Source organism: Tamandua tetradactyla, chromosome 25 (genome assembly GCF_023851605.1).
Source record: "Tamandua tetradactyla isolate mTamTet1 chromosome 25, mTamTet1.pri, whole genome shotgun sequence".
Taxonomy (NCBI): Eukaryota; Metazoa; Chordata; class Mammalia; order Pilosa; family Myrmecophagidae; genus Tamandua; species Tamandua tetradactyla.
This window is the reverse complement of record NC_135351.1, coordinates 29,504,891-29,527,717: the sequence shown is the minus strand read 5'-3', so window position 1 is coordinate 29,527,717 and position 22,827 is coordinate 29,504,891. Positions and strand designations below refer to the sequence as shown.

At 40.6% G+C, this 22,827-nt stretch overlaps 4 protein-coding genes across 4 annotated transcripts; 1 reads left to right on the top strand and 3 right to left on the bottom strand.

Moving 5' to 3' along the window:
* Positions 1–5,766: 5,766 nt before the first annotated feature.
* Positions 5,767–6,225, bottom strand: LOC143668930 (histone H3.1). Its single transcript, XM_077143551.1, has one exon. The coding sequence runs from the start codon at positions 6,206–6,208 to the stop codon at positions 5,798–5,800; it is 411 nt and encodes a 136-aa protein (XP_076999666.1). The 5' UTR covers positions 6,209–6,225; the 3' UTR covers positions 5,767–5,797.
* A 965-nt stretch (positions 6,226–7,190) lies between these two features.
* LOC143668929 (histone H2B type 1-C/E/F/G/I) lies at positions 7,191–7,852 on the top strand. The gene has a single exon (XM_077143550.1). The coding sequence runs from the start codon at positions 7,231–7,233 to the stop codon at positions 7,609–7,611; it is 381 nt and encodes a 126-aa protein (XP_076999665.1). The 5' UTR covers positions 7,191–7,230; the 3' UTR covers positions 7,612–7,852.
* A 4,915-nt stretch (positions 7,853–12,767) lies between these two features.
* Positions 12,768–13,700, bottom strand: LOC143668928 (histone H3.1). The gene has a single exon (XM_077143549.1). The coding sequence runs from the start codon at positions 13,640–13,642 to the stop codon at positions 13,232–13,234; it is 411 nt and encodes a 136-aa protein (XP_076999664.1). The 5' UTR covers positions 13,643–13,700; the 3' UTR covers positions 12,768–13,231.
* A 1,299-nt stretch (positions 13,701–14,999) lies between these two features.
* On the bottom strand, positions 15,000–15,435 carry LOC143668925 (histone H4). The gene has a single exon (XM_077143544.1). The coding sequence runs from the start codon at positions 15,366–15,368 to the stop codon at positions 15,057–15,059; it is 312 nt and encodes a 103-aa protein (XP_076999659.1). The 5' UTR covers positions 15,369–15,435; the 3' UTR covers positions 15,000–15,056.
* Between the last annotated feature and the right edge of the window lie 7,392 nt (positions 15,436–22,827).

Sequence of the window (22,827 nt, the reverse complement as noted above, 5' to 3'; positions counted from 1 at the left end):
TTTTCCCAACAAGTATCCTTTACATACATTGTTCCTTCTTCCAAAAATAATTTTCAACTGTTTTGTTTCCCTCTAGGGTTACCCAAAGAATATCACCTGGCCAATTCTAGGCAAAATCAGCTAGGATTTCCTGATGCTCCAACAACTCACACTTCATACATGTACGTAGTAGCCTGACTTCAGAGTCCTCTATGTAACTTCAGAGTGGCACAACTTCAGCAATTTTGTGATGATCATTTGATTTCTTCTCTAGACTATAAGCTTCTTGAGGGCTTGGACAGTGTCTTCGTGTTGGTAACCTCAGAACCTAAAAAAATTACATGGCATATTATTCACTCAATATATGTGCAGTGATTGAATAAATCAATGAAGTAAATAAGTTGTATGGGCTATTAATATGCTTGTATACAAAACACTCTCCTCTAACAGTACCTACCCTCCCCCAGACCTTTCTTCTCTCTTATCATTTGCCTTTACTATAGCACACACAGGATGTTTTCTATAAATGGTACTGGGACAGTTGGATATCCACATGAAGAAAGAAAACAAAATTAAAACCTTACACCAATTCTAGGAGGACAAAGATCAATATGTGAAAGGCAAAACATAAAATCTTTAGAAATAATGTAAGGAAATGTCATTATGACCTCGGGTTAGAGGAGGAATTTTTTTAAAGACATGAGGAAAGAAAGTAACATATATGTGAAAGGTTTAGGAGGTGAAAGGGTGAGAAAGAAGAAAGGTAGACCAGGAAATTTAAAGGGGGGGTGTGTGTGTGTGTTTATTTCTGCGTTCCCGGGCAGAACTCACCAAACCCAAGATGAAGGGAGGTGAGTGCACACTTGGGCTTCAGCGTGGGCAGCTTTTAAGGATGGAGGTCAGGTGACATCTGGAAGGGGCGGTTCATTAGTTCTGGAAGTCAGGTTGGGAGGGGGTAACACAGCCTCTGTAGCTCCAGTTGCAGTGCCTTTCCCCATTCCCCCGACCTAACAACATGAACGATTGGTAATTGTGACTAGAGAAATCAAGGAGTTCAGTTTACTGAAGGAACCATATAAAGAACAAAAGCCCAAGCCACAAAACAGAAAAAGATGTAAATGTGAAACTAACAAAGGGCTAGCATCTAGAATATATAAATGAGTATTTTATAAATCTGTACTGACGTATGATTTAAATCAGTAGCAAAAAGGGAAATAATAATTTAAAACTTGATAAAGACTTGACCAGGAACTTTTATTTGAGAAAACTCAATGACCAATGAATACTTTAAAGCATATTCAACATCCTTAGTAATCAAACTAATGCAATTTAAAAACACAATGAGGTATGTTTATCCACCCAGCAGATTGGCAAACGTTAAGAACTTTGACAATAGCAACTATTGTCATTGATGTGGAACAACAGGATGTCCCAGTCACTGCTGGCTAGAGAGCATATATTGAACCAATTACTTCAGTCCCAGTTCCAGCATAACCTAATTAATATGAACACTCATATACCATAACACAGGATCCATAAACATATGTTGAGATATGTTTCACAATGTTCGTGGCAAGATTATTTGAAATGGCAAAAATAAAAACAAAAAAAAACCTGGAGGTAAATATCCATCACCAGTGGGTTGGATAAATTGGAGTATATTCATTCCAGATAATACTATTCAGCAATGCATATGTAGAGTTGAAGAGTCACAAAGATCATCCAGTATGCTTCAACTTATATGAAGTTTAATAGCAGACAAAGCTAAATGACATATCATGAGGAATTCATACACAGATGCTAAAATTATAAAGAAATGCAAGAAAATCATTATCACTAAAGTCAAGAAAGCAGCTATGTCTATGAAGAGAAAGGGGATGGAAAAAAGAGAGATATACAGGCGGTTTCAAAGGCACTGAGGATGTAGCAACATTTGTATTTTTCACCTGAAATGTGTTTGATGGTTTGCTGCTTTGAAAATGTTATGTACCCCAGAAAAGTCTTGATTACTTTGTCTGAGTTCTTTAAAAGAGGACTCATTTTGGAAAAAGAACAGAGCCGATATAGATGTTTGGGAAGTTGAGACAGAAATAGATCAGGTGCTAAGCAAGGACTCACAGAAATAGTCAGAACCAGAAAAGAAGAAATCTCCGGAGCCAGCAGATGTTTAAGGTAAGAGATGAAACCCAGAATCTTGTCCTGGAGCAGCTAAGTGAAGCCTAACAAATGCTTAGAGAGGAAACCACAGGCATCAGAAGCTGGAAGCAACAAAACCAGGAACAAGGACCAGCAGATGCCTGCCAGTGCCTTCCCAGATCACCCTTCCTTGAGCCAAGGTATCTTTCTCTGGATGCCTTAGTTAGGCCTTAAAAATGTAAATTTGTAACTCATAAAATTCCCTTTTTAAAAACCGTTCCATTTCTGGTATATTGCTTTCTGGCAGCATTAGCAAACTAATACATATGTTGTTATGTTGTTAAATGTATTATATGTTTCTGTGTTTTACACACTCTTCTGTGTATTTAACAGTAAGGAAAACATGACATAAAGATTTTCCCAAAATCTTGTTATAAAGTGAGAGATAACTTGGTGGCAAACAAAAACATTAAAATAATGTGAGAAAAAGAATTTATGTAACTACAAGCCCATTTTGGATCTCTGGGCTTGAGAGGGTTTTGAGAGGCTGCCAAACGTGTAGCTAGTGGTATTGACTTGGAAGACTCGAGTGTATGTACCTATAAGGAGAGAAACTACTATATATATTAGGAAGACAGAAAGGCTTGCACATGGCTGTGGTGCAGCAGGACTGTAGTTTGGTCATCTGTTTACTTCTCTAGCCTGTCATGTGCATGCACCACTTTACCCAATGCCTTAGACACAGCAGGTAGTGAAGAAATATATGTTCAAAAAATAGAAGAAATGAAAAAGTAAATAGCCTAAAATTGCGTATCACTTAGCTTTCTCATTTTCTATTCTATTGACAGAAATAAGCAGAAAACAACCATGAATGATTTAATTTTGAATAAGGAAGAAAGGAGGGAGGGAGCAAGAGAAGGAAAGAAAGGAGGGGTCGGGATGAGCTGGAAGGACCCTAGAGTGTAAGGAAGAGTAGATGCCAAGCCAGGGGAATTTTGGCTTTGGGGATGTGGGAGGTAGCTGCATCAGATGAGTCAGCATTAACTATTCCTACATGATTGCTCAATTTTCTACCTCCAAGAATCTGATTTGTTGGCAAGGCTTGAGCTATGTTTGCCCTGCTGTGAGTGGTGGTCTTGCCAGAATCATGTTGTAGGGAAGCTGCTGATCCCCAGATTGTTGGTCAGATGAGAGAGCATGCTACTTAAAGAAGAAAAGAGGATTAGATGGAAGAATATTAAAAATAAAGAAGCAGAATTCTACAGAAGACCATGGGCCTTTGCTCGTACAGACCTGAGCTTCCCTCACAATTTGATCTCGGACAGTTCACTTAATTTCTGAGTCATGTTTCCCTTATCTTTAAATTGGGGACAATTGCTCTGACCAGACTGTGGTGAAAATGAAATGAGATAGAATAAGTACAACAGCATACGTGAATCTTATTGTGAAAAGCAGAGCCCTAATAGATGTAAGACTAGAATTTGATGCCAGGGCTAGAAAGTGTCTTGCAGATAGTTAAGAACCAATAAGAATCATTGCTATAATGTCCCTGGCTGTTATTTATTTATTAATTTATTTCCATACTGATTGCCTTTAGTTAATTAGATTTTCATGGTGATGGACTTCCCTGAACAGTACTTCACACTTAAATAATCCTTTAAAGTTCTCAAAGTGGGCTATATGTTATATTACGATATTAAAACCAGGATATTGATCTTGGCAAAATACTATTAATTAAGCTGCAGATCTTTCAGCTCTTGCCAGTTTTTACATGTTCTCATTTGTATGTGTGTGTATAACTCTGCAATTTTATCCCATGCATAGATCCTTGTAACCATCATTACAATGCAGACAGAACTGTTGGATCACCACTAAGGAGCCCTACTGTTACCCCTCTATGTTTATGCTGGCCCACCCCCTTCCCTGTGTTGTGAAAACAATATAATCTGTTGTCTATTTCTAGATTTGCCATTTTAGAATGTTATATAAATGTAATCATATAACCTTTTACAACTGACTTTTTTCAATAAGCATAATTACCTTGAGATCCATGAAAGTTGTTGTATGTATCATTAGAAGTTCTTTTTTTGTGGTCACGTTGTATGAAGGAATCAGAATTTTTTACTAATTCATCAGGTTTTAGGCTATTTCCAGTTTGGGCTTCTTACAGATAAAGCTATTATGAGTTTTAAACTTTCATATACAGGGTATTTGTTTTGTTTTCCCCTTGGTTTTGATTTTTCATTTTTATTTTTCTACATGGGTAGGCACTGGGAACCGACCCCGGGTCTCAGGCACAGCAGGCGAGAACTTTGCCACTGCACCACCATCGCCGGCCCCCTTGACTTTGCTTTTACTTCCTTTATTTTTTTATGTCTTTCATGTCTTCTATCTAAAAATCATATTTTAGAAAAAAGATGTATAAGGGTTGTTTTGGCTGGGAGTCTAACAACCTTTCAATAATAGCACTTAAATCATTTTGTGTTGCTCTTAACACTTGCAAATTTGCTTTGAGGTTCAAAAAGCTCATTGAATTTAACTATTATGGTGGCTGCTGAAGTCTGAATTTTGGATTCCCGTAGCTGAGGAATTACTCCAACAAGAACCTCAAGTATTTGTTGAATAAACTGCTGGTGTCCAGATTCTAGTATTCCTGCCATAGAGCTTGTTTTCAGAATATGCAGAGCACATTCTAGGTTCCTAAAGTGCCCCCAGCATTCCCCCACCCCACCCCAAGCCAGCAATTAAACCATAGGATGAGGCAGGAAGTTTCCACTGCTAGTGCCTGTAAATCCTATGGAACCTACAGGGCCTGCATTGCTCTAGTTTATCATAGAATTGCGTTTGTGGGAGGAATCTCTGGAGATGCTTCACTGGTTCTTGATGGTGAGGGTTTCCAGCAATAGGGGATCATTCAACATCATCTGTGAAGCAAAGTCTGTGTTCTGTTTTAGTGACTGCATCATGCTTCTTAAGTAAGGTGCAGATATGTTCTGCACAGTCTGTAGTTTTCAATTATTTACTGCAACAAGTGCTGAATTCTTGGTGTGAAAAACTTGCTCCAACTCCAGTTCCTAAATTTGGTGCAGTAGTGCTTTGCCCATTAGTGCTACTGGCAGCATGACACCCTGTGCCACTCCCCACCTGCCATTGGATGTCAACCACCTCTAGAAGCCTCTGAAATTCATGGATAGGGTAACATATCCTTATTCTCCGTGCAAAAAACACACGAGGACGTACTGCTCTGTAAGGCAATGCTGCTGTTGTGATGTACTCGGCATAAGTTCCTTTTAAATAGTGTGCATGCCCCTTGCATAATAAGCAAACTAGTATTTCTTTGGATTCTTCAGTGATTCATCTAGATTCAAAGTGGGCCGCTACATTTCTTCGAATCAGAGGACAACTTCACACACTCGAGCTTTACAGCATGTAAAGATGAAACGGTATAAGATGCCAGAACTAACAAGTAAACCCACCCCAAAGAGATCTAGGGTCCTGAGGGAATAGGTAGTGAAGCTCAACGACTACAGCGCTCTGCCATTTCACGCCGCCGACACCCGCTACTACCCCATCGCTCGCTTACAAACAAGCTTTCCAGCACCCGTGGTACAACTTTTCAAGCTGAAATTGGAGGTGGCTCTGAAAAGAGCCTTTGGGTTTAAAGCTAGCGCTTAAGTAAAATTTACGCCCTCTCCCCACGGATGCGGCGAGCGAGCTGGATGTCCTTGGGCATGATGGTGACGCGCTTGGCGTGGATGGCGCACAGGTTGGTGTCCTCGAAGAGTCCCACCAGGTAGGCCTCGCACGCCTCCTGCAGCGCCATCACCGCCGAGCTCTGGAAGCGCAGGTCGGTCTTGAAGTCCTGCGCGATCTCGCGCACCAGCCGCTGGAACGGCAGCTTGCGGATCAGCAGCTCGGTGGACTTCTGGTAGCGGCGGATCTCGCGCAGCGCCACGGTGCCGGGCCGGTAGCGGTGCGGCTTCTTCACGCCGCCCGTGGCCGGCGCGCTCTTGCGGGCAGCCTTGGTGGCCAGCTGCTTGCGCGGCGCCTTGCCGCCCGTGGACTTGCGAGCCGTTTGCTTGGTACGAGCCATTGCAAAGTCACGACAAAAGCTGTGGAATGGCAAGACGATTGCTATTGCTTCTATTTATAAAGGCGAAGTCCTCCTGATTGGTTCGTATCTTCAAATTCCGCGCCAAGAATTAAGTAACTCGATACGCCTTCTGATTGGCTACAATATTGTATTTTAGAAAACCTTGAGTTTGATTTTCTCCCCGTTTAGTTTTTACCCTTTATCATTCTGTATTAGATTTGCATGTCTTACATGAATCTTCCTTTATTTATTCACTTGTGTTTTAGCTATTCGCTGTTTAAGAGAAAAAGAAGCTTGGATCGTTCCGCAGCGCTGGGACCATTTAAATTAGTTCGCGTTTGAACCTAATTCGTCGTTTTGTCTCCTACAATTGAAAGCTTCTAGCTTAAAAGTCAAGTTTTGTCAATGTAAAGTGCCCTATTTCATACCCCCGAACTCTCCAACTAGCACTCTCATCGTTCCCAGAGAATAATCGTCGAGAACATTTAAAATCTCAATAGTGTTTTCAAATGTGCTAATTTTCTTATTCTTAATAAAGTTTAAGTCCTTTGTGTAAGAATGTGGCCGACTTTGATCGGACCAAACTTGGAATGCTAATGATATAATTTTCAAAACACTTCAATATTTAGCTAATTTCTATATTCTCTTCCGTAAAACTAGTTCGTCATAGATCATTTTAAACATAGTAAACTACAACTTAATTAGAAACTAGTCACAGATTTATATCAATCCCTGCGTAAGTCTGTATTTAGAGAGGCAGGTTGGTAGGAAGTTAAAATTTTTAATTTTTTAAAATGAAAACTTCTTTCGGGTACTTCATAGCCACCCAAACAGCCAATCAAAAAGTAGATTTGATTTCACCTCATTTGCATTACACCTTGACAAGCTCCAATCAGGAATTGAGAAAAAGTGAGCCTTTATTTGCATAGAAGCCGTATAAATGTAGACTGCTTAGCCGGCGACCTATTACTTTTTTTCTGTTTACTTAGAAGCTTTTGTTTGTATCTTCTCCTATCGGGATTATGCCTGAACCCGCTAAGTCGGCCCCTGCTCCGAAGAAGGGCTCCAAGAAGGCGGTGACCAAGGCGCAGAAGAAGGATGGCAAGAAGCGCAAACGCAGCCGCAAGGAGAGCTACTCGGTGTACGTGTACAAAGTGCTGAAGCAGGTCCACCCCGACACCGGCATTTCGTCCAAGGCCATGGGCATCATGAACTCGTTCGTCAACGACATCTTCGAGCGCATCGCGGGCGAGGCGTCGCGCCTGGCGCATTACAACAAGCGCTCGACCATCACCTCCAGGGAGATCCAGACGGCCGTGCGCCTGCTGCTTCCCGGGGAGCTGGCCAAGCACGCTGTGTCCGAGGGTACCAAGGCCGTCACCAAGTACACCAGCTCCAAGTAAACCCGCCAAGGTTTTTAGGCATGATCCCAAAGGCTCTTTTAAGAGCCACACAGTTTCAAAAAAGAGCTTTAACTGAGTAGTACTGGTTTCTATACTGGGTAGTGTGGTGGTTGTCAGAGAACAGGATTGGGCAGATCTTAGAATCAATCAAAAGATAAATCTTTCTTTAAAGCTGAAGATGTTTTGAAACTTCAGAGATAATCTTGTAATTCCCTCCACAGCATTACAACTGTTCGTCACTTTTACTTAAAACTAATATGCAATTTCCATCCTGCATATATTTTTCTCTTCTGGGTCGTGAGTGTGAGTCTGGAGGGTGGAGGAGGGTGGAGGAGGGTGGAGGAGGGTGGAGGGGGGTGGAGGGTGGAGGGTGGAGGGGGGTGGAGGGTGGAGGAGGGTGGTGGAGGGGGGCGGAGGGTGGAGGGGGGTGGGGGGTGGAGGAGGGTGGAGGGTGGAGGAGGGTGGAGGGTGGAGGAGGGTGGAGGGTGGAGGGTGGTGGAGGAGGGTGGAAGAGGGTGGTGGAGGGTGGAACATGGAGGGTAGGGGGTGATGATGGGAGGGGTGAGTTATCTTGAAACATTCCAGGTCTGAGGTGAATGGATTAGGGTTTAAGGATTTAGTTACTAGTTTTTGAGAGTTTTAAACTTCGCGAACTGGTAGTTATTACGGAAAGAATGAGCAGAGTAAAAATTCCCTTGTCACAGGGCTTACAGTCTAAAAATTAAAGCCATGTGTTTTTTGTTTGTTTGTTTGTTTTTTTAACCACCTTGATTAAGCACTGAGTTCAGGAGAACATTGCCAAAAACTGAGTTATTTTAATCTTGAATTTTAAAGTTCCCTTCAGGCAGTTCTGGAGGGAGTATGGAGCAGGAGAGATGATGGCAAGAAAGGAAGCCAGCAAAATGGACTTTAAGACCAGATTGAATTTTGCCTTTTTGAGGGTATGATCCACAGAAAATTTGTTAGATTGTCAAAGGAATTTTCATAACAGAGGAGAGAAAACAAAAATACAATAACAATGTCTATTTCCCATTAAAAGTTAACATGAATATTGTGTATGTATGTGTGTGAATGAGACAGAGAATCAAAAACACAAAAATATGCAGAATTCTAGTCTGAATTGCTGGACTGCAGTTAAGAATAGGGTCCATAAATTTATATTCTCATTCGGCCATGTCTCATCATTAGGTCTTTCATGGGAGTCCCCATGCAATGTCTTACGAAGATACAGGATCTAAAATCTAGGAAGAAATAATATAACAGTAAACCGTTCCCAGTATTCCTCTCAAGGTTTTTTTTTTAGTTAAAGTTTCTTCAGTGTACACCAGTGTGTTAGTATTAACCCCTCCCACAAGTGACAGACAACCTAAAATAGTCACTGGTTATGCAAAATTTAAGCTTATCTCTCTCATGAAGGTGCTTCACTATACTTTAGGAACACATCTTTGCATAATGTGTATTTGCTCTATTATATGAAAATACTCTGAAATATATTCTGCCATTGAATTCTCCTACCGTGGACCCAGAACAACAAGTAGGATGGATGAAACTTCTGATAAACGTTAAGTATATACGTAAGGAGTTTGTGATATTTAGACAAAAGGTTGTGTTCAGTGTAGATGGTTAGTGGCCTGTTAGATATATTTGATGTAAAGTCAGTACAGTGCTGTGTGTTACACACAGAGATACAAAAATCATGTAGTGTCAAATGTTTCTTAGACACCAGATATTTATGAGGCACTGAACATTTATGAGATCATAAATCGATCACCCATTGATGACTCCCTTTTTGACCTCATTTGCCTTCTGTGGCAAACACGTGCATAAAAGGCCTGGCTATTCAAGATGTCATTGGTGAACTATTTTGATGGTTGTAGTTGTCTTTGCTTCTCTTCAGCAGAGTATTTTGTGTTGTCCTAAGTACCTTTTATCTACTAAGCCTCTTTGCTTACCACCATCATGTCACATTCTCAAAACCATACTCTGAGTGGGAATGACTGATATGCATAGAAAGACAGCACATAGAAACACTGTGTAACCAAGAAGGCGGGTAGTGTGACCATTCTATTTGCAACGTATCTGGGATGTGTTAACCTGTCCCAACTCTTTCCCCCTGCTTCTCACCATTTATTTTAAGTCTGTTCAATAAAGTTAAATAAACCACGAAGCTTGGGTATCGTAAATTAGCCTGTGAGCATTTCTATTCCATGACCTTGGGAATGGCCAAAAAAGTTGTGTATTTGGAGGCTACCATTGCATTACAGTAACTTCCCACACAATACTTGCACCTTGTAGTCCAAAATATTTGCTCCAGTGAAGTGATCGGGTCCACATTCCATGCTGAAGAAAGGAGAAAGGGCAAGGAAAGGGAACACCCCCACTATTTATGGAAACTCCAAGGTTGGTAGAACCCCACTTTTGCTCATCTATTGAAACCGAGAAATTGGGGCTTAAGGGATGATTGTGGTTGCTTAATTACACAAATATTTGTTTTTGTTTTCTGTAGCAGAGTAAAATATCTGAAACCCATTAATTGCCTTGATCTCTGATAGTGATTGTATAGCCTTTATAATGGACTTGTTATTGTAAAAACCTTGTGATTGACCCTCATTTGTACCCATTTTATCCAGTTTTTCAACTTGGAAGTCTTGTGATCACCAATGCCCTTAATGTTTATCAACGAAGGTCCTTAGGTCAGCCTAGAACTAATCCAACCCAATTCCAAAGTTATCTTGATAACTGAAGCTAGATCTAACCAAAATGCAGGGTAGCTTAGATTTTAACCTCTAAGTGACCTATACATCACTATAATACTAAAAACAAACCCATCATCATATTAAGGCCACCACTTTCTTACATACCTTCTATGACTAGCATGTAATCAGTTTGTTCATGGTCAATAATTAGATCATTTCTATGTTTGTCATCTGAAATCATTGTACTCATCCTAAAACCTGCCCATATTTCGATACTAAAAACTATCAGTTACTGCAGTTTAGAGAGACAGATTTTAAGCAGATAAGCCATCTGTCCTCCTTGCTTCCTGTAGCAATAGATGTTTTCTCCCCTTTGAGACCCTAGTGTCATAGATTGGCTATTATATGCATTGGGCAGAGAGCCCACCAGTTGATTCATATCAACCCCATCTACCTTGACAAGAGGCACAGGAGACAAGGATCCTTGGCAGCTGTTCTTCAGGAAGAACGCATTGCCTTGATGATGTCTTCATTTAGACATTTTCTCCACCTCAAAGTTGCAAACTAATAAATTCTCATTGTGTAAGCCAACCCATTTCATAGTATTTCTTTGGAGCAGTCTAGGAAAGTAAACCACCCCCAGCCCCTAAAGAATTAAATTAAATAATCCATGTAAAGTCCTTAGATCAGTGCCTGCTGGTAGACACTAAACTATGGATTTTCAAACTATTGAAATTTGGAATCCTCTAACCATCTAGACAGTTCCCAAGGCAGGAATTGTTAACATCTCTAATTGGCAAATGACATAACAATGACTTGAGAGTGCTGCAGAGCTTGAATTCAAACCAGGAGATCTGTTACTGAAATCCCTGAAGATATTCAAGTTTCTAATCCTAAGAGTAAATTCACCTGTGGCCAAAAAACAAGTTAACGGAAGTACCACATTATGAATATATATAGGTTTTCTCTTTTCTCCCTGTCTATGAAAAGCTTTAAGTCTGCTATTTTTAAGGTCTGAAAAATACAAAACAGACAGCAAACTGGGCCCTAATTGTCATACAGGAACATAAACGAGGATTCCTAAAAGTAAAACAGGACCTGTTGAATGAGACAGACACATACTCCTCTTTCAACTCCTGCCAAGGCCTTCCATCTCTCAACAAAAGCCAAGTAATACCTTACAGTGACCTACAAGATTCTGGACAATCTGGTTTTCTTTGCTTCTTACCTTCATCTGCTGTAATCCCTTGCTCAACAATCATTCTAGCACTTAAGCACTCTCCCACCTCTTTGTAGACATCCATGCAGCTTGTGTTCTCACCTCTTTCAGGTTTTTGCTGATTATCTCCTAATGTACTTTTTACAGGTCATCTTATCTAAATTTCAACTCTCCATGATACTCCTTATTCTTGCTTTACTTTTCTCCTCATCATCTAATAAACCACATATTTTATCTAGTCTATTATCTGCCTACGCAGAGTTCAGTGTAAATTATGAGTGCATTTTGTCTTTTTTGTTTTCCAGTTGTATTCCCGACGAACACTGGCACACTGTAAACTCTCAACAGATTTTTGTGGAGTAAATCAAATTTAAAATACATCAGTATGAAAGAAATATTGCTGTTTGTTGGGGGAATATTCATAATTAAGTTTTAAAAATGGGAGATGTGTATTAAAATAACGAGAGACAAAATGATATGATTGACTCAAGTTTCGGGGTGGAAGGGAGATAGATAAAGCATACTTGGCCAGTGTTGACGGTGAGGCTGGGTGAGAACACAGGGTCTATACTATTATCTCTACTTTTACATATTCTGAGATTTTCCATAATAAAAATTTCATAAAAATGACAAATTGCTTAAAAGGCCATGGAGAAAGATAAACTGCATACTGAGAGGTCCTTCAGCTACTCTGTATGGAAAGGCCCAATGTTTAGACAGTGAGATATTCTCAGGCTATCTGCCAAGAAGCCTAGGATGGTGTTTGTAGCTGACCTGAAAAGCTCATATGGTCATAAGCCTTGCACTCAGAAATTGTTAGAAAAGTCAGGAACCATTTTAATTTGTAACAGAAAGCCAGAAAATTCTGTGAAGATCAGTGTTTTTTCTTGCTAAGTCTGGAATCAAACAGGAATTACTGGTTGGGCACTTATTTAGCAGTGTCTCAATCCTTGCTGCCTGTTGGAAGGACCTTAAAAGTTTTAAAAAGTACTACAACCAGGGCCCACCCACTGACTGATTCTGAATGGACCCTAGTTATCTAAGTAACTAGTGTGCAATGTTGAGACATATAAAGAAAACAACTTTATGATTTTGAGGTGTGTACTTTTAATTTACAGAAAATTCTTTTGCAGAGTCCAGATTCCTTTGGAAGATTTCAAAAGCACCATAAAAAGAAAGTGCTTTGAACTACACCAAGTAACAATTCACGAGAATCACCTGAGTAGAGTTGAAACGCTGAGGACTCTGAATTAGTAGATCTAGGTGGGACCCGAGTCTACATTTTCTAGCAAACTCCCAAGTGTCGCAAACGACTGCAGACTCTATTAGGGAATGAGCTGACAGGTAAGCCCCAACTTCTGACATCGTAACTCAGTTAACGCCTAACTTGCTTTGTATGTAATAAAAAGCAACAGGAAAACCAAAACCTGCCTCAATTTCAAATACTACCACCTCAGACCGCCTAACCTAGAGAACCAAAGGGAAACCCGCACATGCATATTTCCGCCACGTTCTCCCTCGGAAGGTAAAGTTCCTTCCCCACAAAATTCCTGCACATGGTAAGATTAGTTTACCTTTTAGAGTTAGGGAATGAGCGTTGATTGGATGGACCGGATAATGAACTTACAGCTACTTTTGAGGATCAAGTGGGTGGCTCTGAAAAGAGCCTTTGCTTTAGAAGAATTGGCCCTTGAAAAAGTAAATTCTAGGCCCTCTCCCCGCGGATGCGGCGGGCGAGCTGGATGTCCTTGGGCATGATGGTGACGCGCTTGGCGTGGATGGCGCACAGGTTGGTGTCCTCGAACAGCCCCACCAGGTAGGCCTCGCACGCCTCCTGCAGCGCCATCACCGCCGAGCTCTGGAAGCGCAGGTCGGTCTTGAAGTCCTGCGCGATCTCGCGCACCAGCCGCTGGAACGGCAACTTGCGGATCAGCAGCTCGGTGGACTTCTGGTAGCGGCGGATCTCGCGCAGCGCCACGGTGCCGGGCCGGTAGCGGTGCGGCTTCTTCACGCCGCCCGTGGCCGGCGCGCTCTTGCGGGCAGCCTTGGTGGCCAGCTGCTTGCGCGGCGCTTTGCCGCCCGTGGACTTGCGGGCAGTCTGCTTCGTACGGGCCATTTTGTCGTCGGTAACTCGGTTGACAAAACGAGCGCCTTCGCCCGCTATTTATAAAAGAACAGACTCACTCTGATTGGATTGTAGGCAAACCCCAGTGAGTCATCGGTTGCTATACCCGGAAGTGCTTGGAACAGTTACGATTGGTTTATCCGTTTGATGTGTCTGATTCGTTAATTTAACCTACCTCGGTCCATTAAACAAATAATTTTTAAAATTACTGTTCGTTTTGAAAATACTTCACACACATAAGCATGTCCCACAGATACAGTTCACTTTAATATTCTTGGGATTTTATCTTGTTTGGATATAAAAAACAGAATGTGCTTGAAAAGGAAAAATGGCTTGTTTTCACATTTCAAAACCCGTCTTGTCCCCACTGCCCTCACCTCCCCCCTCATCCGGGTCTTATTCCCTTTGTGTAATCCCTGCTTCATTCTTGATTTGATTATTTTAAAAGATATTCCTAATTAACTGAAGACAGACCTTCTAGGATACGCTGTTTAAATTTATATAAATTTGTATATCATCCAGGGTTCGTGCAGCAAAATCCTGTCTTGGGTCTTGGCTCTTTCAAATCAGGTTTGCCTCTTTTCTGGGAAAATTCAACGCTACTGTACGTTTCACTGTCGTACATGTTTGGAATATGTCAGCCCAGCTCTAAGGTCAAAACTGTCAAGAACACGTTTGTGATGTGGAACCTCGGAGAAGACTTTGGCGATTGAGAATCTTATGAGAATATTTATTTACAATACCATATTGCCAGAGAAACCCAAGGTATCCTGCATAACTTGTGACAAAATAAACAGAGCTAGAATCAGAAATGGATTCACCTTGATAACTGGATATTTTTACTAAGATTTTTCGTCCAAATGCGAGGGCTTCCATTCACTTTCAAAACAAAAAAAGAACGTTTTATGCGGAGTTTTTCTTAGTGAATGAAAGTATAGTAACTTAAAGTAGCGTAAAACAATATATTGGATTTGCTGCACTTTCGTTTTTCTAGCCAATAAAAAGAGGAGTTTTTTAATCGTTTTCCTGAGGGCTAAACTGGTGTGGACAAGAGTCCTAAGGTTTCCACTATTATCCCGACTTGAAGTTCACCCTGGTGTGATCCTACGTCCTTGAGTATGGCAGGCCCTGTGCCTGTACCTGTAACCTAGTCATGTACTGGGTGCATAACTTGTTTTGTATTTAAGTTTATTTTGTATTATCACGGAGGTAAAGCCTCAGAACGTGCATTTTTAACTTATCTACCTTGAAGACACAAAGGTTTTACTTACACAAGCAAATCCCGCCACGAGTTCCCGATTAAACAGCACTACACAAAAGGTACCGTCAACTCTTTTGAGTGAACTGATGGTCGGCCCTAAAAAGGGCCTTTAGTTTTGCTGCCATACCCGTTAAGTTGTGTGGCCTAGCCGCCGAAGCCGTAAAGGGTGCGGCCCTGGCGCTTGAGCGCGTACACCACGTCCATGGCGGTGACCGTCTTGCGCTTGGCGTGCTCGGTGTAGGTGACGGCGTCGCGGATCACGTTCTCCAGAAACACCTTCAGTACCCCGCGGGTCTCCTCGTAGATGAGGCCGGAGATGCGCTTCACGCCGCCACGCCGGGCCAGACGCCGGATGGCGGGCTTGGTGATACCCTGGATGTTGTCGCGCAGAACCTTGCGGTGGCGCTTAGCACCACCCTTGCCAAGACCCTTCCCGCCTTTGCCGCGACCAGACATTATTACTAGCTAGAATATAGAAGAGGAAAAAATAAGAAGACAGCTACAAAGTAACTGCAGCGCTAAAGCTTCAGTAAGGCGAGAGTCTCTTTTATAACCCTTGTGCGGACCTTTTTGAAAACCATGAAGGCAGCGGGAGGTGGTAGGAGGCGTGCGGTGCGATTTTATCCCCGCCCACAAATGCTTTGCGCGGGTCTGTGAGACCGAGGTGGGGAAGAGACAAAGCACTGTGGTTCCTTGCTTATTTCCTCAATTCTCTGCAACAAATCTTGTAAAGACATTAAAAAACAAACAAACAACAACAACAAAACAAAGAAACTACACTTGTTTATCAACGGACTGAATTAACCGCGCCTAATACGCTAACACACATTTTATATATTTGAATTATTTTACATATCTGCACACCTTAAGGCAAATAAATCATCCACCAAAATTATACCTTCCCTTGCAGATTAAACGCCATGTATGAAATGTAAAGTCTTTTGCATCTCCCCTCCCGGAGAAACATTTTTATACATTTTTTTTTTTTAGTCCATAAGCACTTTTTATTTATTCTGGAATTTTTTAATCGTGAAAAATAATATGTACAAAAAGCAATAAATTTCACAGCACACCACAACAATTAGTTATAGAACAGATTCAGAGTTTGATATGGGTTATGATATGGGTTATAGTTCCATAAGTTTAGATTTTTTCCTTTTAGCTGCTTCAAGACACTGGAGACTAAAAGAAATATCAATATAATGATTCAGCCATCATACTCATTTGTTACTCCTAGATATACTTCTATCTTTTCTGTTATAACTCCACCTTCTTCTTTGATCTTTTTCCCAATACTTCAGGGTATTTGAGCTATGCCCATTCTAACTTTTTCATGTTGGAAAGGGCTGTTGATAATATGGGATAGTGGGATGTTAGTTGATATTCTGGAGAAACTGGCCCCTCTGGCTTTCGGGATTTATCTGGTATAGGAACCAGAGGTTGTAGGTTTCTGGAAAGTAATCATAGTGCATGGAAACTTTGTAGAGTCTCAGATAAAGTCCTAGGTGTTCTTTAGGGTTGGCAGGAATGGTTTTGGTTGGGGTTTGGCAAACCATGACACACAGCAATATCTAGCTGAAGCTTGCCTAAGAGTAGCCTCCAGGGTAGTCTTTCAACTTTATTTGAACTCTCTCAGCCCTTATTTGTTACAATTCTTTACCCCCGTTTGGTCAGGGAGACATTGTACATGCCATGGTGCCACAACTGGGCTCATCCCTGGGAGTCATATCTCACGTTGCCAGGGAGACTTTCACCCCTGGATGTAATGTCCCACCTAGCGGGGAGGATAATGATTTTACTTGCAGATTTGGGTTTAGAGAAAGAGGCCACAAAAGAGGTCCTCTGGACATAACTCTAATTAAGTTAACTCTATTAACTATAAGGAGACTTAGCTTCTCCACTACATAAATAAGCTTCACAAGAGCAAGCCTCAAGATCAAGGGCTTGGCATATCCTTAATGTTTGAGATAGTATCAAGGGTTTTCCTGGAGGTAAAGTTTATTAGTTCCATTTTTTTCCTCCCATCCCTTAAGGGACTTTGCCAATCCTTTTCACTTATCTGCTCAACATATTTTGAGATGTATCTGGGCATTACATTAGGCTATACAGAATTACAGCCTTTCATTTCCATTCTGGGCCCCATGTGTTTGGGTTGTTTAAATGCTTTATTGAGACAAGTTGAGTTAGATTATGTGCTACAGCATATGCTCCTTTCAGAAGACATGAATAATTAAGAGATACAGAAAAATGGAAAGATTATGTGCTACAGAAATTTTAGGTTTTGGAGAACATAAATCTCTCTTCCTTTGGCCTTATAGAGTAAGTGAAGTTTTTAAAATTCCGACAATGTCATCCTTACCCCTTATTCTGATTTACCTTAGTCTGTACATGATTGGCTTCGTTTTTATTTCTGAAGCCTGATTTCTTTTTCAATTTAACAGTTGTATGTGGCAATGCTGACTTGCAGACCTTCAGAACTGCTACTCTAGGTCTTACGTTACACAGGTACTCAAAGTTCCAGGGAAATACCAGGTTATACATACATTGAACAACCTCTCAAAATCTAAAAATAACAATTACAGCTCCGGGCTAAATGTGATTGCTGTAAGAGCTTCAATCTAGGCCCAATTTTCTTATAAATATTTTCTAAATGAGATCATACAATATTTGCTCTTTTGTTTTTGCCTTATTTTGCATCATATCGTGTCCAACAGGTTCAATCACGTCATTGCATTCTCATGACTTTGTTCTTTTCTGTAGCAGCACAATATTCAAACATATGTATACACCACAGTTCACCACTCTACTTCCCAGTCAGTGTATCCTTCAGCCATCTCAATCTATTAGGCATCATGTATAATGTCCAAAGTCATCACCCTATGTCTCACATTATCCTCACTTAGTGGTACAATCATCAGCACTCTCAATTTTAGACAATTTTCACTGCTCCCTAGAGAAAAATAACCAACAAACACAACCTCACTGTTCTAGTCTGCTAGCTGCTGAATGCAATATACCAGAAACAGAATGACTTTTAAAAGGGGGAATTTAATGAGTTGCTAGTTTACAGTTCCAAGGCCGAGAAAATGTCCCAATTAAAACAAGTCCATAGACATATCCAATTTAAGGCATCCGGGGAACGATACTTTGGTTCAAGAAGGCCAACGACGTTCAACGTTTCTCTCTCAGCTGGAAGGGCACATGGTGAACATGGCGGCTTCTGCTGGCTTTCACGTGGCTCTACCAAAAAGGGACTCTCTCCAAAATGTTTCCTCTTTTAAAGGATTCCAGCAAGCAACTCTACCTTTGGTGGGTGGAGACACACCTCCACAGAAATCATCTAATCAAAAGTTACCACCCCCAATTGGGTGGGTCACATTTTCATGAAAACAATCAAAATGCTCTCACCCAGCAATATTGAAGGAGGATCAAAGGGCATGGCTTTTCTGGGTTCCACCACAGATTCAGACCAGCACATTCCACTCTTTGGACCCCAAAAAGACATGCTGTTTCCAAATTCAAAATACAGTCATTCCATAGCAATATCAGAAAACCTAAAACGTCTCAGTAGCAATACAAATGAAGTACCAAATTCGAGACAGTATAAAATCTCAAGTCAGTTACAGGCATGGTCTGTTCTAAGGCAAAATTCTCTCCATTTGCTTTGGACCTTCGAACACTCATACAAGTTATTTGCTGCCTACAAAGGAGGAACATTCATAGAATACATATACACATTTCCATAGGGAGGAAGGAACACAGGGATCACTGAACCCATGAGGTTTTGAAAACCCCCATGGCAAAGTCCATTAGATTTCAAACTCTGAGACTCATTTATCCTCAGGGCTTCTGAAAGCGGCAGTCCCACCCTTTCCAAGGGCCTACACAGAGACCTGTCTCTCTCCAAACGCAACTTTGGGAGATTTTGGGGAGACCACCTTTTATTCGGCTCCACCCTCTGCAAGCATCGGGACTGCTCCCGGGCTCTCTGCCATCTCTGGGGCATACACTCAACCCCTCCATGTGGTGGAAGCCAGGCTATCCCTAAACCCCAAGGAATGTGCTTCACCCTCTCCAAGACCTGAGGCAGCATGACTCTTCCACTGCAACGAGGGGGAAGGCCCATTCTCTGCCTTTGGGGCCAACTCACCCTCTCCACAGGCTTGGGTGGGTCCGCTCTCCTGGCCCAAGGCTTCTTGACTTCAGACCTCAGTCTCCATGGTTTTGTCTCTGAAGTTATTTTTCCTCCAATATGCCCCTTCTCTGAACCCCTCAGGCCAGATTGGCAGCAGCTCTGTTTATATAGGTCCCACAGCACTCTCGTTGGCTTTCTATGCAGTAGCCTTGGATCATGCCCATCAGACATAAGGAGTTTCCACAAATCCTTCCTGGATAACTCCATGTCCGATCCTGACTTTCTCCGAAATGGCTGACTGGTTCCACTTCTGGTCAAATTCTCACATGGAGCACTATTTTCTGGGGTCTCCGTTTCTGGAAGCCCAGAATTTTCCAGATCTTCAATTTCTGGTTTCTTTGTACCCAAGAGTTCAGTTTTCAGCTTATCTCTCTCCTGTCGCATTTCACTATAAGCTGTGAGGAGAAAGTAGGCTACACCTTTGACATTTAATTTGAAGATCTCTTCTGCTAAATATCCAAGTTCATGGCTTTTAAAATCTGCCTTCCAGCCAAAGCCACTAGTCAATTTTGCCAGATTATCTGCCATTTTAAAACAAGTATCACCTTCCTTCCAGTTTGCAAAAACACATGCCTCATTTCTGTCTAAGGCCTTATCAAAATTATCTTTAGAGTCCACATTTCTACCAACAGTCTCTTCAAAGCATTTTAGGCCTTCTCTATCAAGCTTCTCACAACTCTTCCAGAATCTTCTCCTTATCCATTAAAAAAGTCTTTCCAACATGTTTGGTATTTGCAAACTGCAGCAGCAGCACCCCACTTTCCTGTACCAAAATCTGTTCTAGTTTGCTAGCTGCCGAATGCAATATACCAGAAACAGAATGGCTTTTAACAAGGGGAATTTAATAAGTTGCTAGTTTCAGTTCTAAGGCCGAGAAAATTTCCCAATTAAAACAAGTCTATAGAAATGTCCAATATAATGCAGCCGGGGAAAGACACCTTGGTTCAAGAAGGCCAGTGATGTTCAACATTTCTCTCTCAGCTGGAAGGGCACATGGCAAACATGGCGGCATCTGCTGGCTTTCTCGTGGCTCTACCAAAAAGGCCATTTTTATACATTTTAAGTCAAGGTAACGATCTGTGAAGATGGGAAAATTCTCCAGGAAAGCCAAGAAAGAACTGAAATTCAGTTTTTTAACACGAACTTGAGGTCTGGGGTTTTGTTGAAGCTAAGCATGTATACCCAACCCTACATCTCCCATCTTAAGGTCCAATACCTGTTTCAGGATGTTAGCTGCTTTCTCTTAGCATTAGCTTTTTCATTTCTAGATTGGGCATGTTAATCTCCACTTCAAAAGGTAAAATTTAGGTCGAATGGTCAATACACTGAATAGTTGAGTTCTAGTGTACCTACTTGAAGAAATCCCATCTTCCACCTCAGACTGATTCCCTCCCAAAGGTTCTTAAATCTCTCAATCTAGTATTTTGCAGCCTGGATTTACCGTTAATTCCATTCATAATCTTATGTGTAAATTTTTGAATTTGGAAGATAAAGCTAAAATTACATGATTACATTAAATTGATAGATTAACTGTTGGCCTCCATCATATCCACGGATCATCTGAATTTCATTATTAAAAAGGATTAGAGGCCTCCTATGGGCTACGGGTAATTGTAGTTAGTTTTCTCACTGTTTATTAACTAATTACTGGAATAGGACTTCATGACTTTACTTGTTAATTTATAGTTTAGAGATGCAAATTATTTCAGCCACAGAAGAAATCAACGAAATATTCTTGCAGCAAAAGTCAGGTCAGCGCTTACCTGACCAGACAACTGGGCATAAGGAGTTGGCCAAGTTGACAGTAGAGCCTACCCATAAAAGTAAGTTTCTTGAAAAATGTAACACTTCTTAAATACTTGCACCCGGTCTTGTCAGTGAACTGGGCAAACTCTTATCTTGTGTTAGGGTCTGAAATCTTTGGAACAGTAGTTACTTGTAACCCAGACGCTTGAATATTTGGATAACATCTTGCGTTGTAATTCATGATTAACTCTTCTTTCTTTCTTTTTTTTTTGTTTTTTTACAGAGTTGCATTTAATATTTACAAAATCATTATGTAAATACAGTGATTTTACATATGCATAGTTGTAGTTGAAAGATTCAGGGCATTTCATTTCTAAGATTAAGCTCCATAGGTATATGCTGTTTAAAGTTCTTTTCATCTCCCCCAAAGGTATATGCAACATAACATGGAAGTTGTTTTAATATTAGTTCTTCTGTTCTATGTACTGTGAAAATGCCAAGTTTATTGACCCTGGAAAAGTGACAGTTCATTTGGCAGAGAAAAATAAAAATGCCCTTTTCCCTTAGAAAAAAGACAATAGTTTTTAATCCTGCAAGTGTTTTATGAAAGTATCATCTGACTCTGTATTTTAACAGCTGGCTTTGTATTTATTATCGGAGAGGCCCTTCATACAGTATGTTTCTTTTTTTCTTTTCTAGTCTAACCTTTTTTTGGAATTATTTAAAATTTAAGAGACCTTTCTTCAGGTTCTTACTAAACAAACGTCTTATTTCTTACCCCTTTAAAGAAAAATAAAAGAGTTGTTGACAAAAAGGAAATGAAAAGATTTTGTAAATAGACTCCATTAGATGATGAGCTCCTTGGATTTGGGAATTTGGACTCTTCTGTTTGGTAACTCCAAAATTTTGCACTTGTCTGGCATTTTGTAGGGCTCAGGAAATGCTTGCTGAGTGGAATTGGTTTAGGCAGGTAATTATTATCCATATTAGTTAGAATGGGGAAACTGAGCCTCAAAGACCTTGTTAGGTATGTTTGTATTGTGCTTTGCATTTTACCAAGGGCACTAAACTAGCAAATTTCAAAGTTGGTATTCACAATTACATATAAAGTAGACAAGACTAATATTTTTAAGTAAAATATAAGTGTAATTAGTTTAGGACAGTTTTGAAAACTTTTAATAAATATGCAGAACTTGGAATTGAGGTAAAAAGATGACTTCTTATCCTTTCATTGTCATATGAGAGTATTCTAACAGGCCTGCCCATGTGTCTTTAATATTCTAGAGGAATACATTTCTGTTTAACTTCTATTTATTAGAATACAGTATCTGTGAAATTAGCTGTTAACTTGTTGGATATTGCTAATTTGCAATACTTTTTGTCCTCTACAGATGAAAATTGTCTTAGTCTGCTAGAAAAGAACCCCCCCCAAAATACACACACACACACACACACATATGTATACACACACACAGACACATACACATGCTGTGTGGTGGGGCACATTTCATTCTTTTCCCATGTGATTATCCCCTTATTGCAGCACCATGTTGAATCACTAATTCTTTTGGTGTAAATTTGGCCTTTTGATCTTCTTTCAATCTTTTTTCTTTCACAAACTGCATATTCTTGGTAACCTCCTATATTCCTTTGAATCAGCTTTATCTTCCTCCTGGTTCACTGACTGATTAATTATATATTTGAAATGGATTCATCATATATTTGTTTATTGTTAACTTACATTTTGATATTTCAGTAAGGGAATGGCAAGAAAGATCAATTTCTCCATGTGGGAAGTCCTGGCTGTATTTATAGTTTTAGGAAATTGAAGCCTACCCAGTGGACTGAAAGCCCATTATGAAGATTTGCATCTCAGTGGGTCACCACAACTCCTAAGAAGTAAATTTCCTGTCCTTTTCTTTCTCCAAAGACCCTTCATTTGCAAACACATTTCATATTTGGCTATAAAACTGC